Genomic DNA, 17,130 nt, shown 5'->3' with positions numbered 1-17,130 from the left:
TTAACATGTAGGTGTTACCTCTGTTGACATAGAGGTATCACCTCTCGTGTATTACCTCCCTTGACACGTAGATGTTACCTCTCTAGACATGTAGGCAATACCTCTCTTGATATGTAGGTATTACTTCTTTTGAAATGTAGGTGTTACCTCTCTTGACATGTAGGTATTACCTCTACTGACATTTGGGTGTGACCTCTCTTGACATGTAGGCGTTGCCTCCCTTTACATTCAGGTATTACCAAAACATAAAACCAGGTATTACCAAAACATGAAACATGTATAGACAACCAGCAATCCTCCCCCCCCCATTTAACTCAACCCCAGAAGCTCGTTCCGGGTGGTACTTCCCACCATCGTTATCTGCCATTGATTTGAGTGTATAAAAGCAACCTGGTTACAACTTTCCACCACAACCGATCAGACTCGTGAACATTTACCAAGCACTACTTATTCAGCCTGCCGTTGTTTGTCTCCAGCCCTCGAAAGCATTTGAGTGACCAAAGGAAAACGAGATTAGCTTTCGTTCCATCAGAAATGGAAAGGGTCGTCTTTCTCCTCTGCCTTTTTCTGGGTGAGTATAGTGACGCAAATGCGTCTTTATTATCGTTATTTGGATATAATCGCTAGCATTTCCTCTTGAAGTATGTTAGAGTATGCTTATGTTTCTCGCAGTCTTTATCTTAACTGTGTGAAATATAATACACACACACACACACACACACACACACACACACATATATATATATATATATATATATATATATATATATATACATATATATGTGTGTGTGTGTGTGTTTATATATATATATATTATATATATATATATATATTTAACACTAGTTATATATATACAAGAACGCTTTCACGTGATATATATCAACGCCAAAACTTATAATCAGATGAGAGAACTGAACTTTAGCTCTCGAGATTAATTTGAACTTGTGTCACGAAGAATTTTAAGCACAAAGTTTTACTGACCTCAACTATGGAAGAACGCTTCTATCTTTTTATTTATTTTTCCCCTTGAGCAGTCAGTGCCATTTTTACGTAGCTGCCTGCTGTCCCTCTGAAGTCCACTCCCTTAGGAAGCTTTAGCGCCCGCCAGAACGCCAGAACTGACGATGACATTAGTGATCACTTTTCACGTGACATATATCACAAAATGGAATATGAAATATATAAAATTTAGGCCAAAGACCTAGCGCTGGGACCTATGACGTCATTCAGCGCTGAATGAGAAATTGAGAGTAGGTTTGATAGGTGTAACAGGAAGAAAATCTCCCCACTGAACAATGAATCAATTGTTAGGAAAGGGTGGAAAGTAGGCGGGATGAAAAAGAATACGAACGGAGGTATAGTAAAAAGGAATGAAAGGAGTTGTAACTAAGGGGTGAAGGGATGCTGCAAAGCATCTCAAGTAATGCCTACAGTGCCCCGCATGAGGTTTACTGACTGCACTAGCCCCCTACGGGAAATCCTGTTTCAGATCTGATGGCCAAGTTTCTTATATAATTGTCAGTTATAGCATAAATACACTAATTGCCAATTCATTAATTACTATATCAATTGATATATATTAATTGCAATTGCCAATTATATAACTGGTCACATAAAAAACGTGATTATAGAGCCTTCACTACTGCCGTGCGAAAGAGCTCCCTCTGAAAGTATGCTTCAGGCAGACGGTAAGTATTCACTCACTTAGTACTGACTTAAGGACGTGTTTGAAAAAAATTTCTCCCGTAAGGGTGACTGACAGCAGAATTTCTTATTATGTGTACAGTTATTGCGAGAGCAAGACCTCACAAGTAAAGTGATAAAAGAATTTACCTCAATAGAATAGACAATGACTAGACATTTTCAAACCAAGCCCAATAAAAGTTGTTAAGCCTTGATCGTGACCTTTCTTAGAATGGTTACTGAACTTACTCGTATAAAACTGATTGTTTTATCATTTTTTTCTAATGAGATAGTTTCCTCATTTTCATGCATTTTGTCTCGCATTTCTATCAGTTCTTTTAAGCATCCAGTCTAAATCGTGATCTGGTGATGACTGACAGATTCCTCGCGGAAAACGTAGCAAGTTTAAGTTATTACTCATTATCTAATGTCTTATCAACTTTTCCTTATAATTCTTTTATCCCGTTAAGAACTGAGAACAACAAGAAGTACAAATACTACTATTTTTTGGATCTTATTCTTCCTTTTCTTTTCACTGTTTTGTACATTTTCAGTTTCATCTACCCGTGTTCGCTCTAAGCGACAAAATTTAGTTACACACATCCTCCTTATGCAAACCCGTTTGTCCGCACCGGGTGGGAGCGAGTTAGGTAGGGGGATCGGGAGGGTAGGTGGAGAGACGTGACGGTTAGCGCCTAGTTCCAGAGCAGCGTAGCGTGCGCCATCAAGCTCGTATGTAATATAGTTTTGTGTTCACGTTTTTGTCCTAACACTGATGAGTTTCGCGAGAGGTTTCATCGTCTAGGTCAGGGGTTCTTAACAACAGTGGTATCCATATCCCTTGGGGGTATGAGAACCACGTGTTGGGGGTATGGGACTTGATCTCTGGATATTTGTATATATTTCACTTTAATGTACATGGGTACATTTTATAAGTAAATAACTATATAAAACTATAAATGCTTTTGATTTTCTTGTATGTTCTGTTCTTAGCTATTCATACGTAAAGTATGTATTAAATTAAGTGTATTACGTTATATTGTCAGCAAATAGAAGTTAGTGGACTCAAGCAAAGGGAGTATGGAACCATATTGGGTAATTCATTGGGGGTCTGGGGTCATCAAACAGTTTAGAACCGCCGGTCTGCGTAATAGACATTCACGTAAGATGCTAAAGCCTCAAGTTTCAATCTCTTTTTAGAAATGCGTTGTCCAGAGGTTTCTCTCGATTTCGCCGTCGAAAATATAATTTCTCCTGGCGCGGTTTTTTTTTCTCTTGAAACTTGCCGTGGGGAAGTGAAAATCCAAAAAGCATAACCACCAGAAATCTAACACCTACAAACTTCGAGAGACTGATCCCAAATCTTAGATTACTTTTTCCCAATGTTCATAACGACAGGATGGGCTTTATTTAACCTGACACTTATAATGTTTTAAACTAATGCACAGTGATAGATTTTCTTTCCAACTCCTTAAACTGTATACAGCCATAGTTAATGTGTTTCAAGAAAATATAAAAAAAATACAGGAAGAAACGAGCTTCTTACAAAAATATAAAAAAATACAGGAAGAAACGAGCTTCTTACAATTAACTCTTTTGCAAGAAAATCTAGAGATAGGGAGAACCTAAATTAGTTGTTCATGATGAAAAATAATGATAATGAATAATGATATTTCTTCTAATGTAATTTATCTCTTATCTTTCAACATACATGCACGCATCTGATCGCATACCTGGTCCGAGGCAGCATCCGTATCAGAAAATTCAGGTAAGTTTCTTAATACGCCATTCAAAACACGCAGTTCACTGGTTATTCATATTTTCAAAACATATACATACATTTAATAAAATATCAATTCCGAGGTAGATCTAATTAGATATTAAAGGACATTTGTAGATTAATGAGTGCATATGAATCACGGTGATGTGATACAATTCATATTATATCATATAATTATATATATATACACAATATATAATGTATATATATATATATATATATATATATATATATATATATGATGGTAGGAAAAGGGATTTGATGAGGAATGAGGAAATAAGTGTAATTATATATAATATATATATATATATATATATATATATATATATATATATATATATATATCTGTGTGTGTGTATGTGATGGTAGGAAAAGGGATTTGACGAGAAAAAGGAATTTAAAGAGAAAAAGGAAGTGTACAATGGCTTAACTACTGCACTGTATAGAGGTCAACTGGATGGCTCTAACTGTACGGACCACAGGGGCATAACATTTACTAAGTTTACCAGGGAAGGTCTCTATAGAATTTTGATTGAGGAAGCCAAGTAAGACAGATGACAAGAGGACTGACTGAGTTAAAGTCCGTTTAGGCAATCTAGGGGATGTGAGGATGAAGTGTCTGTTGATGAGACATTCGTGTGATAAGTTTAGAAATCTATGAAAACAAATGAAAAATGCGCCAAAGTTCTTCGGCGCAATCGAGTTTTCTGTAAAGTACATTATGCCATATGAGCTGAGGCCCAAGAAACTTTCACCCACGTTCCGGTGGTGGTCTCCTATAGCGGTGCCAGGCGCACGATCATGGCTAACTTCAACCTTATATAACGTAAACACCACTGAGGCAAGAGGGCTGCAATTTGGTATGTTTGATGATTGGAAGGTGGGTGATCAACATACCAATTTGCAGCCCTCTAGACTCGGTGGTTTTTAAAATCTGAGAGTGGACAGAAAAAAGCGCGGATGGACATTCAAATAGCCATCTCAATGGTTTTCTTTTGCAGAAAACTAAAAGCTGTGCAAGGACTTAGGATAAACTTACGATAGAACCGATAGAAAAGTAATCTGGAAGGTAGAAAGAAGGGCATAGAATGAAGTCATTAAGATCGATTCAAAGTTTTTGAAATGACATTGAGTGGAAGAGTGACTGGTTGGGTAGGCAAGTGAAACTGTGACAAGGAGTTATTAGTATATCGCTTTGGGCGTTCATGATCTTTATGGTGGAGGAATGTGCAAGTCAGAGGAAGAACAATAGATGCTCGTTCGTTCGTATGGTGTTTTTACGTTGCATGGAACCAGTGGTTATTCAGCAACGGGACCAACGGCTTTACGTGACTTCCGAACCACGTCGAGAGTGAACTTCTATCACCAGAAATACACATCTCTCACTCCTCAATGGAATGGCCGAGAATCGAACCCGCGACCACCGAGGTGAAAAGCAAACGCCAAACCAACCACGCCACTGAGGCGCTTAGAACAATAGATGTAAGAGCAAAAAAGGGCAAAATTGAGACAGGAAAATGTGGGAGGAGCGCGGGATGTCTTTATCAAAGTCTCGCCTGCCTTTTACAGTTATTGTGTAATCTATCATTCAAAGAAATTATTCCATATCTCATCCTTTTTTTTTCATCTAGTTGATAACTTATCATAATATTTTCCCCAATAAAAGAACAGATGAGTGTGTAACACTTTTGATTTTTCTTCTTTTTGACAGCTACGGAAACGACATGGCCATTCACTGATACGACTTTATACGAAACAACAACGCCAGGATCAAGTATGTACAGCGTCATCTACTTTCCTTCATTTTAAGTTCATGGGTAAAGTAAGGTAACGTTCTAATTTAGCCCATGCACGACCGACGAAAAGAGTTATAAGAGGGGACTTTCAATGGTATTCATAATTTGACGGTGATTCTAATAAAAGAATAATATAAGTACGAGACTGCCTAGATGTCTTGCTAAGTTCCAGAAATCACGGTCTTTGCTCCCCATCATGATACGTTTAGCTGCATACAGAAGCTTCCTTTGTCAATGAGGTTTAACAGTTCAGGTTTCATCCCGGGATGTCTACCAGAACAAAGGTAAACCCAATAAACGAGCTTCCCTTCTCTGCAGGTGTTCAAACGCTAAAATATGAAGACCGGGAAAAAAAAATACCACCACCTTTCCCATATTTTCCAAGCACCTCTCAGATTCAGAAAGTTGATTTACAGATTTGATGGGAGATGGGTTAACTGACTGGAGTGAAATGGACCAGAATACAATAAAATCTAGACCTTAGGCCAAAGGCCAAGCGCTGGGACCTAAGAGGTCATTCAGCACTGAAACTGAAATTGACAGTAAAAAGGTTTGAAATATGTAACAGGAGAAAAACCTCGCAGTTGCGCTAATAATAAATTTTTAGGAGTGGGTTTGAACTAAGATGGCAGAAATAGAATATGAACGTAGGTACAGCAACAGGAATGAAATGAGTTGCGGCTAGGGGGCGAAGGGAAGCTACAGAGAAACTTAAGTAATACCTATAGTGAACAGCATGAGGTGCACTAGTGGCACTAACGCCTCCGCCAACCACCCCCCCCCCCCCCCCCCCCCCCGCCCCCCCCCCCCCCCCCCGCCCCTCCCACAAGGGACGTGAAATGGAAGTACGAACTATATGATTCTTGGGCTTAAACTGTTCGCATAGTACCTATAGGAAAGCACACAGGGTATCACAGAAGATTCGTTACAGGGCTAATGCCTGTCACAGACTTCTCCATACTTAACTTTGTTGGATATTCCTAAGAAATTCTTAATAAACTACCCTCTAGGAACAAAGGCCTTTGGAAATAGTATAATTAGTAAAAGGGGGGATAATGTAATCACTGAACACGAAATGATAAGAGGTAGGCAAAGGAAAATTTGAGTAACAAGAAGGCTAATAGATACTGAGCCATTTCTCGGTGAGCGTGGCCAACTCTCCCTAATATTGTGTACTTTTTCTCCTCCTTTATCCACCACAGGATGCACAGGAATTTTCGAAGAGGTCGGAGACCATTGCATCTTCGTCGATGAATCTCTTTCTGGTTCCTGGCAAGACATGAGGGACGTGTGTCACGTCCTTGGGGGAGATTTACCAAACCTCCAGGATGCCAATTTTTTGGCAGATATAAAGGATTACTTGTATAATTATGGTGAGTATCTCTCTCTCTCTCTCTCTCTCTCTCTCTCTCTCTCTGAACTCGCCTTTTATCCAGTGACTATACTCCGTTTTTTTCCATCTGTCCATCCGCCTGTGGTGTTTTTGTATAGTAACACTGCGTCCCGGGCTTTAGATAGTTACATTCAGCTTACATTCAACGATTATAATAATATCCTATTTCGAATATTAACGGTGTAATTTGCATACATTAAATTATTAAAACACTTTTCAGTTGCAAATGTACACCCAGATATCCTTTTATTTACCTAAAACTTACACATAGCGTAACTATCTAAAGCCCGGGACGCAGTGTTACCATACATAAACACCACAGGCGGATGGACAGATGAAAAAAAACAGAGTATAGAAAGTGATATGAAACTGTTAGAAGTGCAATATTTTACCGATCTCTTCTCTGCTTAAGAAGTGGTATATGCCTCTCCCGTTCACACCAGTCTCCTACACATTGTGCCAACGATAAATCTTGGACGCCTAACTTTCCCAACACAATTTTCGTCATCGAAATAACTTGAGCCTCTCAGTAACATAAGCGAAGGGTAAAATCTTTCTTTACCTTATTAGAATGTAAAGCCTAGCGGCTGAGATATTGACCCTTATACTCCAAAATAACTTTACCAGCAGAAAACTGACGTTACATAGATTCATTAAGAAAAAGTCAACTCAGTACGACAGGTGACATTTCTACGAAAGCCTCATCGCGCTTGTTGGCTTACTAGATCGTGATTGTTCCCGCAAATAGCTATTGTTTCTGCAAACAGGACACACTGGCGTAAGTTACTGGGTGGGCAGCAACGACCAGGTCACGGAGGGAGTGTGGCAGTGGGTCAACGACCATTCCCAGGTGAAACTGGGAACACCACTTTGGGGTGACCTCTACGACAGGCACCAACAACCCACGGGAGGATCATCGGAAAACTGCGGCGTCCTTCTTTCTGGAGACCACTACTTCATGCATGATGAGTCCTGCGGCCTGAGTCACTCGCTCATCTGCGAAGAATACCGTAAGTCCTATTCTATGTCCACTAAGAGCAAAAGCATAGTACTCACATTTAAATCTATACGTCGAACCCACACATACTTAGTTCTTTACCTCCATGTTGCCCACACATCCTTCCTTCCAAAATATCCGGCGTATTTTAGGTGTCTTTCCACCTGCCCCATCTTCCAACACTGCTGAAATATGTACTCTTTCGACTCATCCCCTGTCCCCCTTTCTCCCAACATGACCAAACCATCTCAAACACGGAGATGTATCTTGTCACTTGTTCTGACCTCTTTCCAAATTCGCCTCTACTTCTCAGTCTAAATATATTGTGCAAGCATTTCATCTCTACAAGTTCCCCCATTTTTCTCTTATTCACATTCAACATCCATATTTACTTCACTTCGTGAAAGAAGAGTTGCGGAACACCTAACTCTCCTGTCCTGTCTCTGATTCCCCATCATTCCATCCAAAAAGTTTCCATACAGACTTGTTGCTGAAATATAACCTCATCTCAGACTCCATTTATACTTAAACTAGTCACTCACACAATTAAACAATGCAACGCTTGCTTTTCTGTCATCATAAAAACTTCTAATCACTCTTAGTAAGTCACTTTCCATACCGTGCATCTTCAACACCTTTCATATTGCATATCCACCTATGCTATCGGGCCTTTCTTAAAAGTCAATGAACGGCGAGTACAGTTTCTCTAATATTCCCCTATTGTCCCTCCTGGTATCTACGTCATTTTCCAGGTATAAATAAGAAATGCTCTGCTCCAATAATTACAGTTACCGCATTAACCTATCAATGTAAGAATGGTTATTTCTCTTGCCTAACCCTCTGGAAAACCACCCTCATCTTGATATACCTTACACACCCTGGTCAGCTGTTGTTACTCTCCCGGCAAAAATGATCTCGTTAGTAATCCCATCAACTCCTGTTCAATTCCACTAGATGCAAAATCTTTTAGCAGATATAAAAAAAATTATCTGAATAACCATGGTGAATATTTTACTCACTCTCTTAAATTCTGAATAAAACCTATTATGCAGCTGTTTCAATCGCAATATAAGTCAAGAATAAACACCCAATAGCACACTTCACTACATACTCGACAATGACCTCTTCAAACTCCTGCTTCATTTAAGTATGCCTCTGTCTTCTTATTCAGAAACACTTCTAAATCCTCAATGCTTTGACACTGAACTATATTCTCCTCCGGGAGCATCAATCCAGTTTCATAGGTTATTCTGAGATTTATTTGCTATTTAACTTTCTCCTTCCTTTTACTTCCCTAAAGAATGACTTCATTTTCGCCATAGTTTTTTTTTTTTTTTTTTTTTTTTTTTTTTTTGTAGGGGGTTAGTGCCGTCAGTGCATCTCACTCATATATGTGCAGTTACGACCTTTTCTCCTGCCACACTCAACCGTATCCCACAATACTAGGACTAACAAATTTCTACTCCTTCACTGATCCTCAATATCTTGAAACTATAAGCATTAACACGACCCCCTACCTTGTTTTACATCTCGAAACCACCTTGGACAAACATGCAAACATTCACATACAAACACAGAACACAGCACCGCACACGCACACACACACACACACACACACACACACACACACACACATATATATATATATATAATATATATTATATATATATGTGTGTGTGTGTGTGTGTGTGTGTGTGTGTGTGTGTGTGTGCGTGTACATCCGTATTCGTTTGTAAACGAGTAAATTCTGTGATACAGATACTCAAAGTAGGAAACTACAAAAAAAAAATCCGTTTCTGCTGTAAATGATAATCATTTCCCAATCATTATCCATATTCCAGTAATTACCAAAAATGGAAATCGTTTAATGTTTAATATTTCATTTCCTACAGACTTACAGGGAACAGATGTTGAGCAGGCAAACAACAGTAGGACGGACATTGTGAAACCAGTGTCTTCCCAAAGTAAGAGCAAAAATTTACTATCATTATCATTCAAAATGAATCACTTTCTTTTTCATTCTTAATAACCATGATTTTTGTGAGAGAGGTTCATCATTATTTTGAGGATGCCAGAAATCTGATGAAGTGAACAAATAAAATGTTTAAAAAATGAATGATCTATGTATAGGTGTAATGGACTCAACATGACTGTGTTCATACGAATACAACAGGTATGAATGAAGATATATAGATACATTCACCCCTCTTTAAGATTCGTTAACTCTATTGACCTGCATTTGTGTGTGTGTGTGTATATTATTAATATATATATATATATATATATATACTATATATAATATATACTTATATATAATATATACACTAATGACTAACCCCGCGCAGCCCAGGATAATTCTGAATGACAACCAATAAACTTTCTCACTCTCTGTTTCCAACTCTCCCTCACTTTTTCTTTCTTTCTCCTCCCTACTCTCACTCTCTCTCCAACCTCCCTGTCTCTTTCCCTCTTTCTTTTCCCTAACACCCCCATTACACTCTCTCTCACTTCCTCTCCCTCTCACTCTTTCTCTTACTCTCTCCCTCTCTCCAACCCTCCCTGTCTCTTTTCCTCTTCTCCCAAACACCCTCTCTCTCTCTCTCTCTCTCTCTCTTACTTGCAGTCGTCATTTTTTTTCTGCATTAATCAAATGTAGCTCTCACTTCCTCTGAGGAATGATTATATTCTTTTCAATGGTTGTCAGCCTAATTCCTCCCTTGAGAGAGATGGGATCGGTTCCGCGAAAACGGGGGACGACTTGGGTCCATATCCTGAAAAATCCATTGATGACCAAAGAGTGAATTATAAATTGGTGGTTTGTTGACTGTTGAAGGTCGCAGCCTGCACGGAGAAAGGGGCATGGGCCTTGCAACCTCTTCCCAGCGTGCCATAGTTTAAAGACCTCAAGTTCAAAAGCGATTTCCCTGAATAATTTTAACTATACTCTGTTTTTTTCCATCTGTCCAGCCGCCTGTGGTGTTTTTGTATGGTAACACTGCGTCCCGGGCTTTAAATAGTTACGCTATGTGTAAGTTTTAGGTAAATAAAAGGATATCTGGGTGTACATTTGCAACTGAAAAGTGTTTTAATAATTTACTGTATGCGAATTACACCGTTAATATTCGAAATGGGATATTGTTATTATTGTTGAATGTAAGCTGAATGTAACTATCTAAACCCCGGGACGCAGTGTTACCATACGCAAAAACCACAGGCGGATGGACAGATGGAAAACAACCGAGTATAGCACTGGATGAACTTATTGGAAGAGACACATTCCCTGTCGCTTTCCCTTTTCTTCTTCCTAACACCCCATCTACTCTCACTCTCTCTCTCTCTCTCTCTCTCTCCCCAACTCCCACCCCCTTTGGTGCCACTGATGTCTTACCCAGACAGTATTCTTTTCCAAATAGTAAGTCATATGTATCCCCAAATTAGGTATAATAAATTCTAAAGTTACCAAGTCTACCGTTACAACCAGCCCCATTTCAGGAAAGCCCTTCCCACAGTATTCTTTTCCAGATAGTAAGTCATAATATAAATAATATATATATATATGTATATATATATAAATATAATATATATATATATACCCCCACAGTATTCTTTTCCAGATAGCAAGTCATATATATACCAAGTTAGGTTGATGTTGTTCGTTGGATTTCAAAGTGTATGAAGAACATATATATCATAGATAGATAGATAGATATACATACATGTTACATACATACAGATGCAGGTCAATAGTTAACAATTCCTACAGAGGGCTGAAGGTGTAGAAATTAAGCGACAGGTGACAGGGGATTATCTCTTGAAGAAATATGAATATGTCATCTGTGGTATCGGAATTCCAAGAACTTTGATAGTTATGTTTAACATTTGTTCGCTAAATTAAGGCGGGTTCTGCCATTTAGCTTTAGAACCGACAGCTGCGATTAGAAACAATGCATGATAGTAAACAGGTTTAAGTTCAAATAATTCATAAGAGCGAAGATAGCATAATTTTGGTGTATGTGTGTATGCATGTGTGTACGTATGTATGTATATACGAAAAAACACAAACTCGAACCTCTGGCAACATTTGAGCATATATATATATATATATTATATATATATTTATCTATAGTATAGTTATATATATATATATAGATAGATAGATAGTTAGATAGATAGATATAGATAGATAGATATATATAATATATATATTATATATATATATATATATATGTTAAATATATATATATATAATTATATATATATATATAGATATATATAGATAATATATATATATATATATATATAATTATATATATATAGATATATATGATAATATATATATATATATATATATATATATATATATTAGTGTGTGGTGTGTGTGTGTGTGTGTGTGCTCTTAGATAAATGCAATAAAATTTTGAACAACCGTCTCATCTCATCCAGGAGACTGTCCACCCCCCTACGTCCTTGTGGCTGGAAAGTGCATGTTCGTCAACACCCTGGCTGAGACGTCGTGGGAGTCACACAAGACCTCCTGCGAGAGCCTGGGAGGTCACATGATCAAGCTGAATGATGCCAACGAGTTGGGAGCAGTCTTCGACTATCTGACCCAGTTGCGTAAGTTTGCTGACTTCCTAATGAACACCGTATTCTTTGGAAGCTCGAATGTCAAGTCAATTTTCTGTATATATCAGTTTTACTTCTACTTTCTCGCTGTGCCATGTTTACCTTCTCCGCAACTTTCCACATCACGCTCGCTGGAATAATGCTGGATAAGCCAATGGCATTATGAGTCGTCCATCTGAATGAGTTAGCATTATGAATAATCCAAGACTCAAACAAAAGACAAAGCAGATGTCAGCTGAGCTTTCCTGGGTTCGATCCAAATGTAAGGTAAAAATTTTGAATAATAGTGGCTGAAAAATCCTTGGTTGCCCCTTTTGGCATTTCTAAGGCTTTCACTGAATCATGAAATAAGGTTTCGTTGTCTTTACTCTTGAGTTTGCAAACCGGTTTCTTCTTCATATCGGATGGTTTATCATCTGTTGTCATCGTAAACAAAACATCTTCAGTAACCTTGTTGTTAAATTATGCATACTCAGATACATAACGACATAACTACCATTTCGTCACAGTTTAGCAACTCTTGTCTTCGTCTCCTTGAAGTTTGACAAGTGATTGGAAAATCAAGTCATTAATAATTATCTCGAAATGAGTCGAACAGTTGCTGGATAGTTCCAAACAGTTATCAACCAAATACAACTCAAATGAGAAATCGAACGCAAAGTCAATCGCTTTCAGTAACAGTGCGGCCACACAACACACGACATAAAGAAAAACATGCAAAAAATGTGCAATCAAGTGTTCAGTGTATCGTATCATGTTGTATGAAACTCTCAGCCGCAGCCAAGTGGTGGTCTGTGCTGCTGCTGCTGCTGATGCACGAACGTGGCTAACTTTAACCTTAAATAAAGTAATATCTACTGAGGCTAGAGCGTTGTAATTTGGTATGTTTGATGATTTGACTGAATTGAATTGAATATGGAATTTAGGCCAAAGGCCAAGCCCTGGCATCAATGAGGTCATTCAGCGCTGAAAGGGAAGTTGACAGTAGAAAGGTTTGAAATGTGTAACAGGAGGAAAACATCGCAGTTGCACCATGAATCATTTTGTTAGGAGAAGGTGAGAGTCAAATGGTAGAAAGAGAATATGAGAGGAGGTACAGCAAAAGGAATGAAAGGGGTAGCAACTAGGGGTCGAAAGGACGCTGCAAAGAACCTTAACTAATTCCTACAGTGCACCGCATGAAGTGCACTAACGGCACTACTGATGATTGGAGGGTGGATGATCAACATACCAACTTGCAGCCCTCTAGCCTCAATCCGTAGTCTTCAACATCTGAGGGCGGACTGGAAAAGTACGGAGGGACAGACAAAGCCATCTCAACAGTTTTCTTTTACAGAAAACTAAAAATTTTCATTTTATGACACCAAACAATGAAAGCAATAATTTGGACTCTTCCCTGAACTGTGTCTTTAACCTGATGATGGTTCTTGTTCCAGGTGTGTTCCAGAATTTCTGGATCGGCGCTACTGACAACCACCAAGAAGGGCAGTGGTTCTGGCACGATGGGAGCAGGGTTCGAGAGGGGACGCCCTTCTGGGGAGACTACGGAACTAGCACCCAGAACCCCAGGGGAGGGGTACTGGAAAACTGCGGGATGATCACCGCCGACGATCACTACTTCTTCGATGACGAGGACTGCGAAGCCGCTCATTACGTCATCTGCGAGACTGATATAATGTAGCCTTCAGCGGGACATCCGACTCTTAAGACAAAATCCCATTCAAATTTTGAGATTAATTTATTCTCTTTCATGTTGTAAAGTGTAATTTCTGTCGATTCTTTTGTTATCCAGTGCGTATCAGAAAAGCACTGTTATTACATTTCATTGTTTTCTGTTATTAATTATGACTCGCATTAATTAAAACCTGTTGACGCAGTCACTTTCTTTCTCATTCTACAGAATAACATTTTATGCTGTCACAAATGTAAACTCAAAGGAAAATGTGTGAGAGAAAAATGAAATTAACTACAGTCGATTTACTATTTCGAGAAAAGTTCATGAAAAATATGAGGGACAATGAACTCGTAATGAACACTGGAGCAAAAGTCAATGTGATTATAGCGTCTACGAATTCAATTTTTCTTTACAATTTCCATTTGAAAGTAACAGGAAGCATCTATAGACTGCATATGGGGATTTCGTAAACGCAAACGATATAAAGTATATTGAGACGTAATGTAAAGAGTTTTAAGATGTCATGTCGATGACGGGTTGATACTAGGTAAGGAGTAAGACCAGATGAGCAACGATGAAGCTGATCAGCAGGTCTTTCCCGTAAACCAGTGGATAAGATGTTTATATTGGGAGCTTATGTTATGTAGTTCTTATATTTATGGCAAGAGAAGCAGAAACACGAATGCGGAAAAATAAAGATATTGTAAGAGAAAAGAAATTATATATATGTGCATATGTATATATATATATATATATATATATATATATATATATATATATATATATATCTAATACTTTTAGGGCACAATTTTTTCACGGATATTACATTAATTGAATAGAATGGCTTTTTCACTGTTAACCAGCCTTTTTAAAATTGCTTCATATTTTCTTATTATTTTCTTCACTTCATTGTTCAGGTTATGTGTCCATTAATAACCTGAACAATGAAGTGAAAAAAAAGAAAAAAATAGCTAGAAAAATATGAAGCAATTTCAAAAAAGCTGGTTAACAGTGAAAAAGCAATTCTATTCAATAAATGTAGGCTATATAATATATATATATCATATATATATATATATATATATATATATATATATATATATATATATATATATATATATATATATATATATATATATATATATATATATATATATATATACACACACAAACAAATATCAGGTCACAAGTGTCGTTTAGTATTCAATTCACGCTTCTTATGGAATATCACCAAATTGGAATTATGATTGGTAAATGATTTGCTACCCAAGTGACTCGAACACCCTACAGTACCCATCTACGACTTCTAGTCGACGTTTCAGACCAATGCAACGGGCTGTCACGAACGTGGTCTATAACGTCGACTAGACGTCGTTGATGAGCACTGTTGGGTAGTTAGGTCACTTACGTTCCAAATAATTTATGACTTACAATTCCCTTTCGGTGATAATCCCGAAGTAACACGAATTGGATATCAAACATTTTTCTAGCTTGAGGTCACGGTGATGTGATAAACATTCACCACACACACACACACACACACACACACACACACATATATATATATATATATATATATATATATATATATATATATATTATATAATCATACAGTTCTGCAATACTTTCATTTCTGAAAAACCAATCGGCATTAATACTACAGGGTGAATAACTTTCTTAATTCTCCTAAAAGGTAATAAAAAACATTAATGTCAATGACGCTCATATGAAGGAATGAAACCTGACACATCAACGTTTTCATATGATGTGCTACAACAACGTTCATATGACGTAAGAGGGGAAAAATCTGTATAAAAATGAACTGAAAAACGTAGAAGCCTAATATAACCGGACCAGTCCTCCGCCCGAATTACACGGAGCGGCCTCAACCGTGTGAATGAATTCGGCTCTCGATATATGCCGCTTACGCTGTTAAGCCAATTAAGTCCGGGAAGGAAATCCGTTTACCAAACATTACATCACATGAGAGGATAAAGCTGGGCCGGAAACATAAGCACCAGAGGTCACGGTGTGTCTCCAAACAACAAATTTTAAAAGCTCCCCTCAATTTCTGGGAGTGTGGCTGTGAATGTCGTCGCTATTTTGTACATAAAACAGAAATGCCGAGACTTCTTCTTGATAACGACTTCTTCACAAGATTATGTTGTATTCTTATCATGTGGAAGGTAACGTTGATTAATAATAGAGCTTTGGAAAGTCTTCGCTGTTTTTTGTTTTTTACTCTATATTCTGTTAGAAGGCTTCTGATATAATAATAATATTACGGTGCCAAGCTGTTTTTTTATTTTTTACGTCGAGGCATTGCCTTTTATAGCTGTTATCTTCTTTATGGTTCGTACTATAATGGACAGTGGATTCATTTTAGGAAAGTGAAGAGAATATGCCAAAATACGTCAAAATCGTTCTTTCATATTGTTATGAATCGGTTGATATTTAACCAGTTTCTTAATTAAATCTCGCCTTATCAAATCTTTGACGAATTGACATTCCATTTTGGATGAATGACCTTGACCAACTGTATAACTTCTCAATGAAAAGAAGAGAGAGAGAGAGAGAGAGAGAGAGAGAGAGAGAGAGAGAGAGAGAGAGAGAGATTCATGCTTGTTAGACGTACCATTAGTCTGAGATAATAAACTTTACTTACTAGTAAATTCAAAATATGTTTGACTGCAGCCATTTCCATTGAAGACCTCAATTCTTCTCACAATATATATATATATATATATATATATATATATATATATATATATGTATATATATTGGAAAGATTTCGGAGACCTAAGTTAGAATAGGCCTAAGAATAGGCATTTAAAAGACAGTGGTCATTCAATAATCCACATTCGCTCTCGCTATGGTCACAACACAAGGAAGTTGGAGTGATGCTAAAAGGCAGCAGAAAAATACAGTATGAAGAAGAAGCATGTGGAGGTATTATTACTGATAAATTTACTGACCTCTTAATATAGTTCTCGAGCCTTGTAACGAGGACAAACTCCCCCCCTCCCCCCTCTTCAACATAGTGTGTGTGTGTGTGTGTTTGTATTCACTTGGTAAAAATCTGTCAATATAAAAATCTATAAAACAATGTTACATACGTATACACAAAATTCTTTTTGTAATAAACAAACAAACAAAAATAAACATAAATGGTATATTGAA

General features: G+C 37.6%; 1 protein-coding gene across 1 annotated transcript; it reads left to right on the top strand.

The window, feature by feature from the left end:
* Positions 1-403: 403 nt before the first annotated feature.
* LOC135211100 (C-type mannose receptor 2-like) lies at positions 404-14,155 on the top strand. The gene is made up of 8 exons (XM_064244183.1): positions 404-571; positions 3,431-3,451; positions 5,175-5,237; positions 6,462-6,632; positions 7,420-7,662; positions 9,542-9,613; positions 12,093-12,266; positions 13,712-14,155. Exons 1-8 carry the CDS (start codon positions 535-537, stop codon positions 13,954-13,956), a joined length of 1,026 nt encoding a protein of 341 aa, XP_064100253.1. The 5' UTR covers positions 404-534; the 3' UTR covers positions 13,957-14,155.
* Positions 14,156-17,130: the final 2,975 nt, after the last annotated feature.

The sequence above is a fragment of the Macrobrachium nipponense genome, chromosome 4, assembly GCF_015104395.2.
Source record: "Macrobrachium nipponense isolate FS-2020 chromosome 4, ASM1510439v2, whole genome shotgun sequence".
Taxonomy (NCBI): Eukaryota; Metazoa; Arthropoda; class Malacostraca; order Decapoda; family Palaemonidae; genus Macrobrachium; species Macrobrachium nipponense.
The sequence above is the reverse complement of the archived record's forward strand: the minus strand, read 5'-3'. Positions and strand labels throughout refer to the sequence as shown.

What these genes read in the sequence shown, in the direction of transcription:
- LOC135211100 (XM_064244183.1), top strand. Translation starts at nt 535, where the DNA reads ATGGAAAGGGTCGTCTTTCTCCTCTGCCTTTTTCTGG. An exon ending in AACAACAACGCCAGGATCAA is followed by an intron (nt 5,238 to 6,461) that starts GTATGTACAGCG and finishes TATCCACCACAG; the next exon opens with GATGCACAGGAATTTTCGAA. An exon ending in GCTCATCTGCGAAGAATACC is followed by an intron (nt 7,663 to 9,541) that starts GTAAGTCCTATT and finishes CATTTCCTACAG; the next exon opens with ACTTACAGGGAACAGATGTT.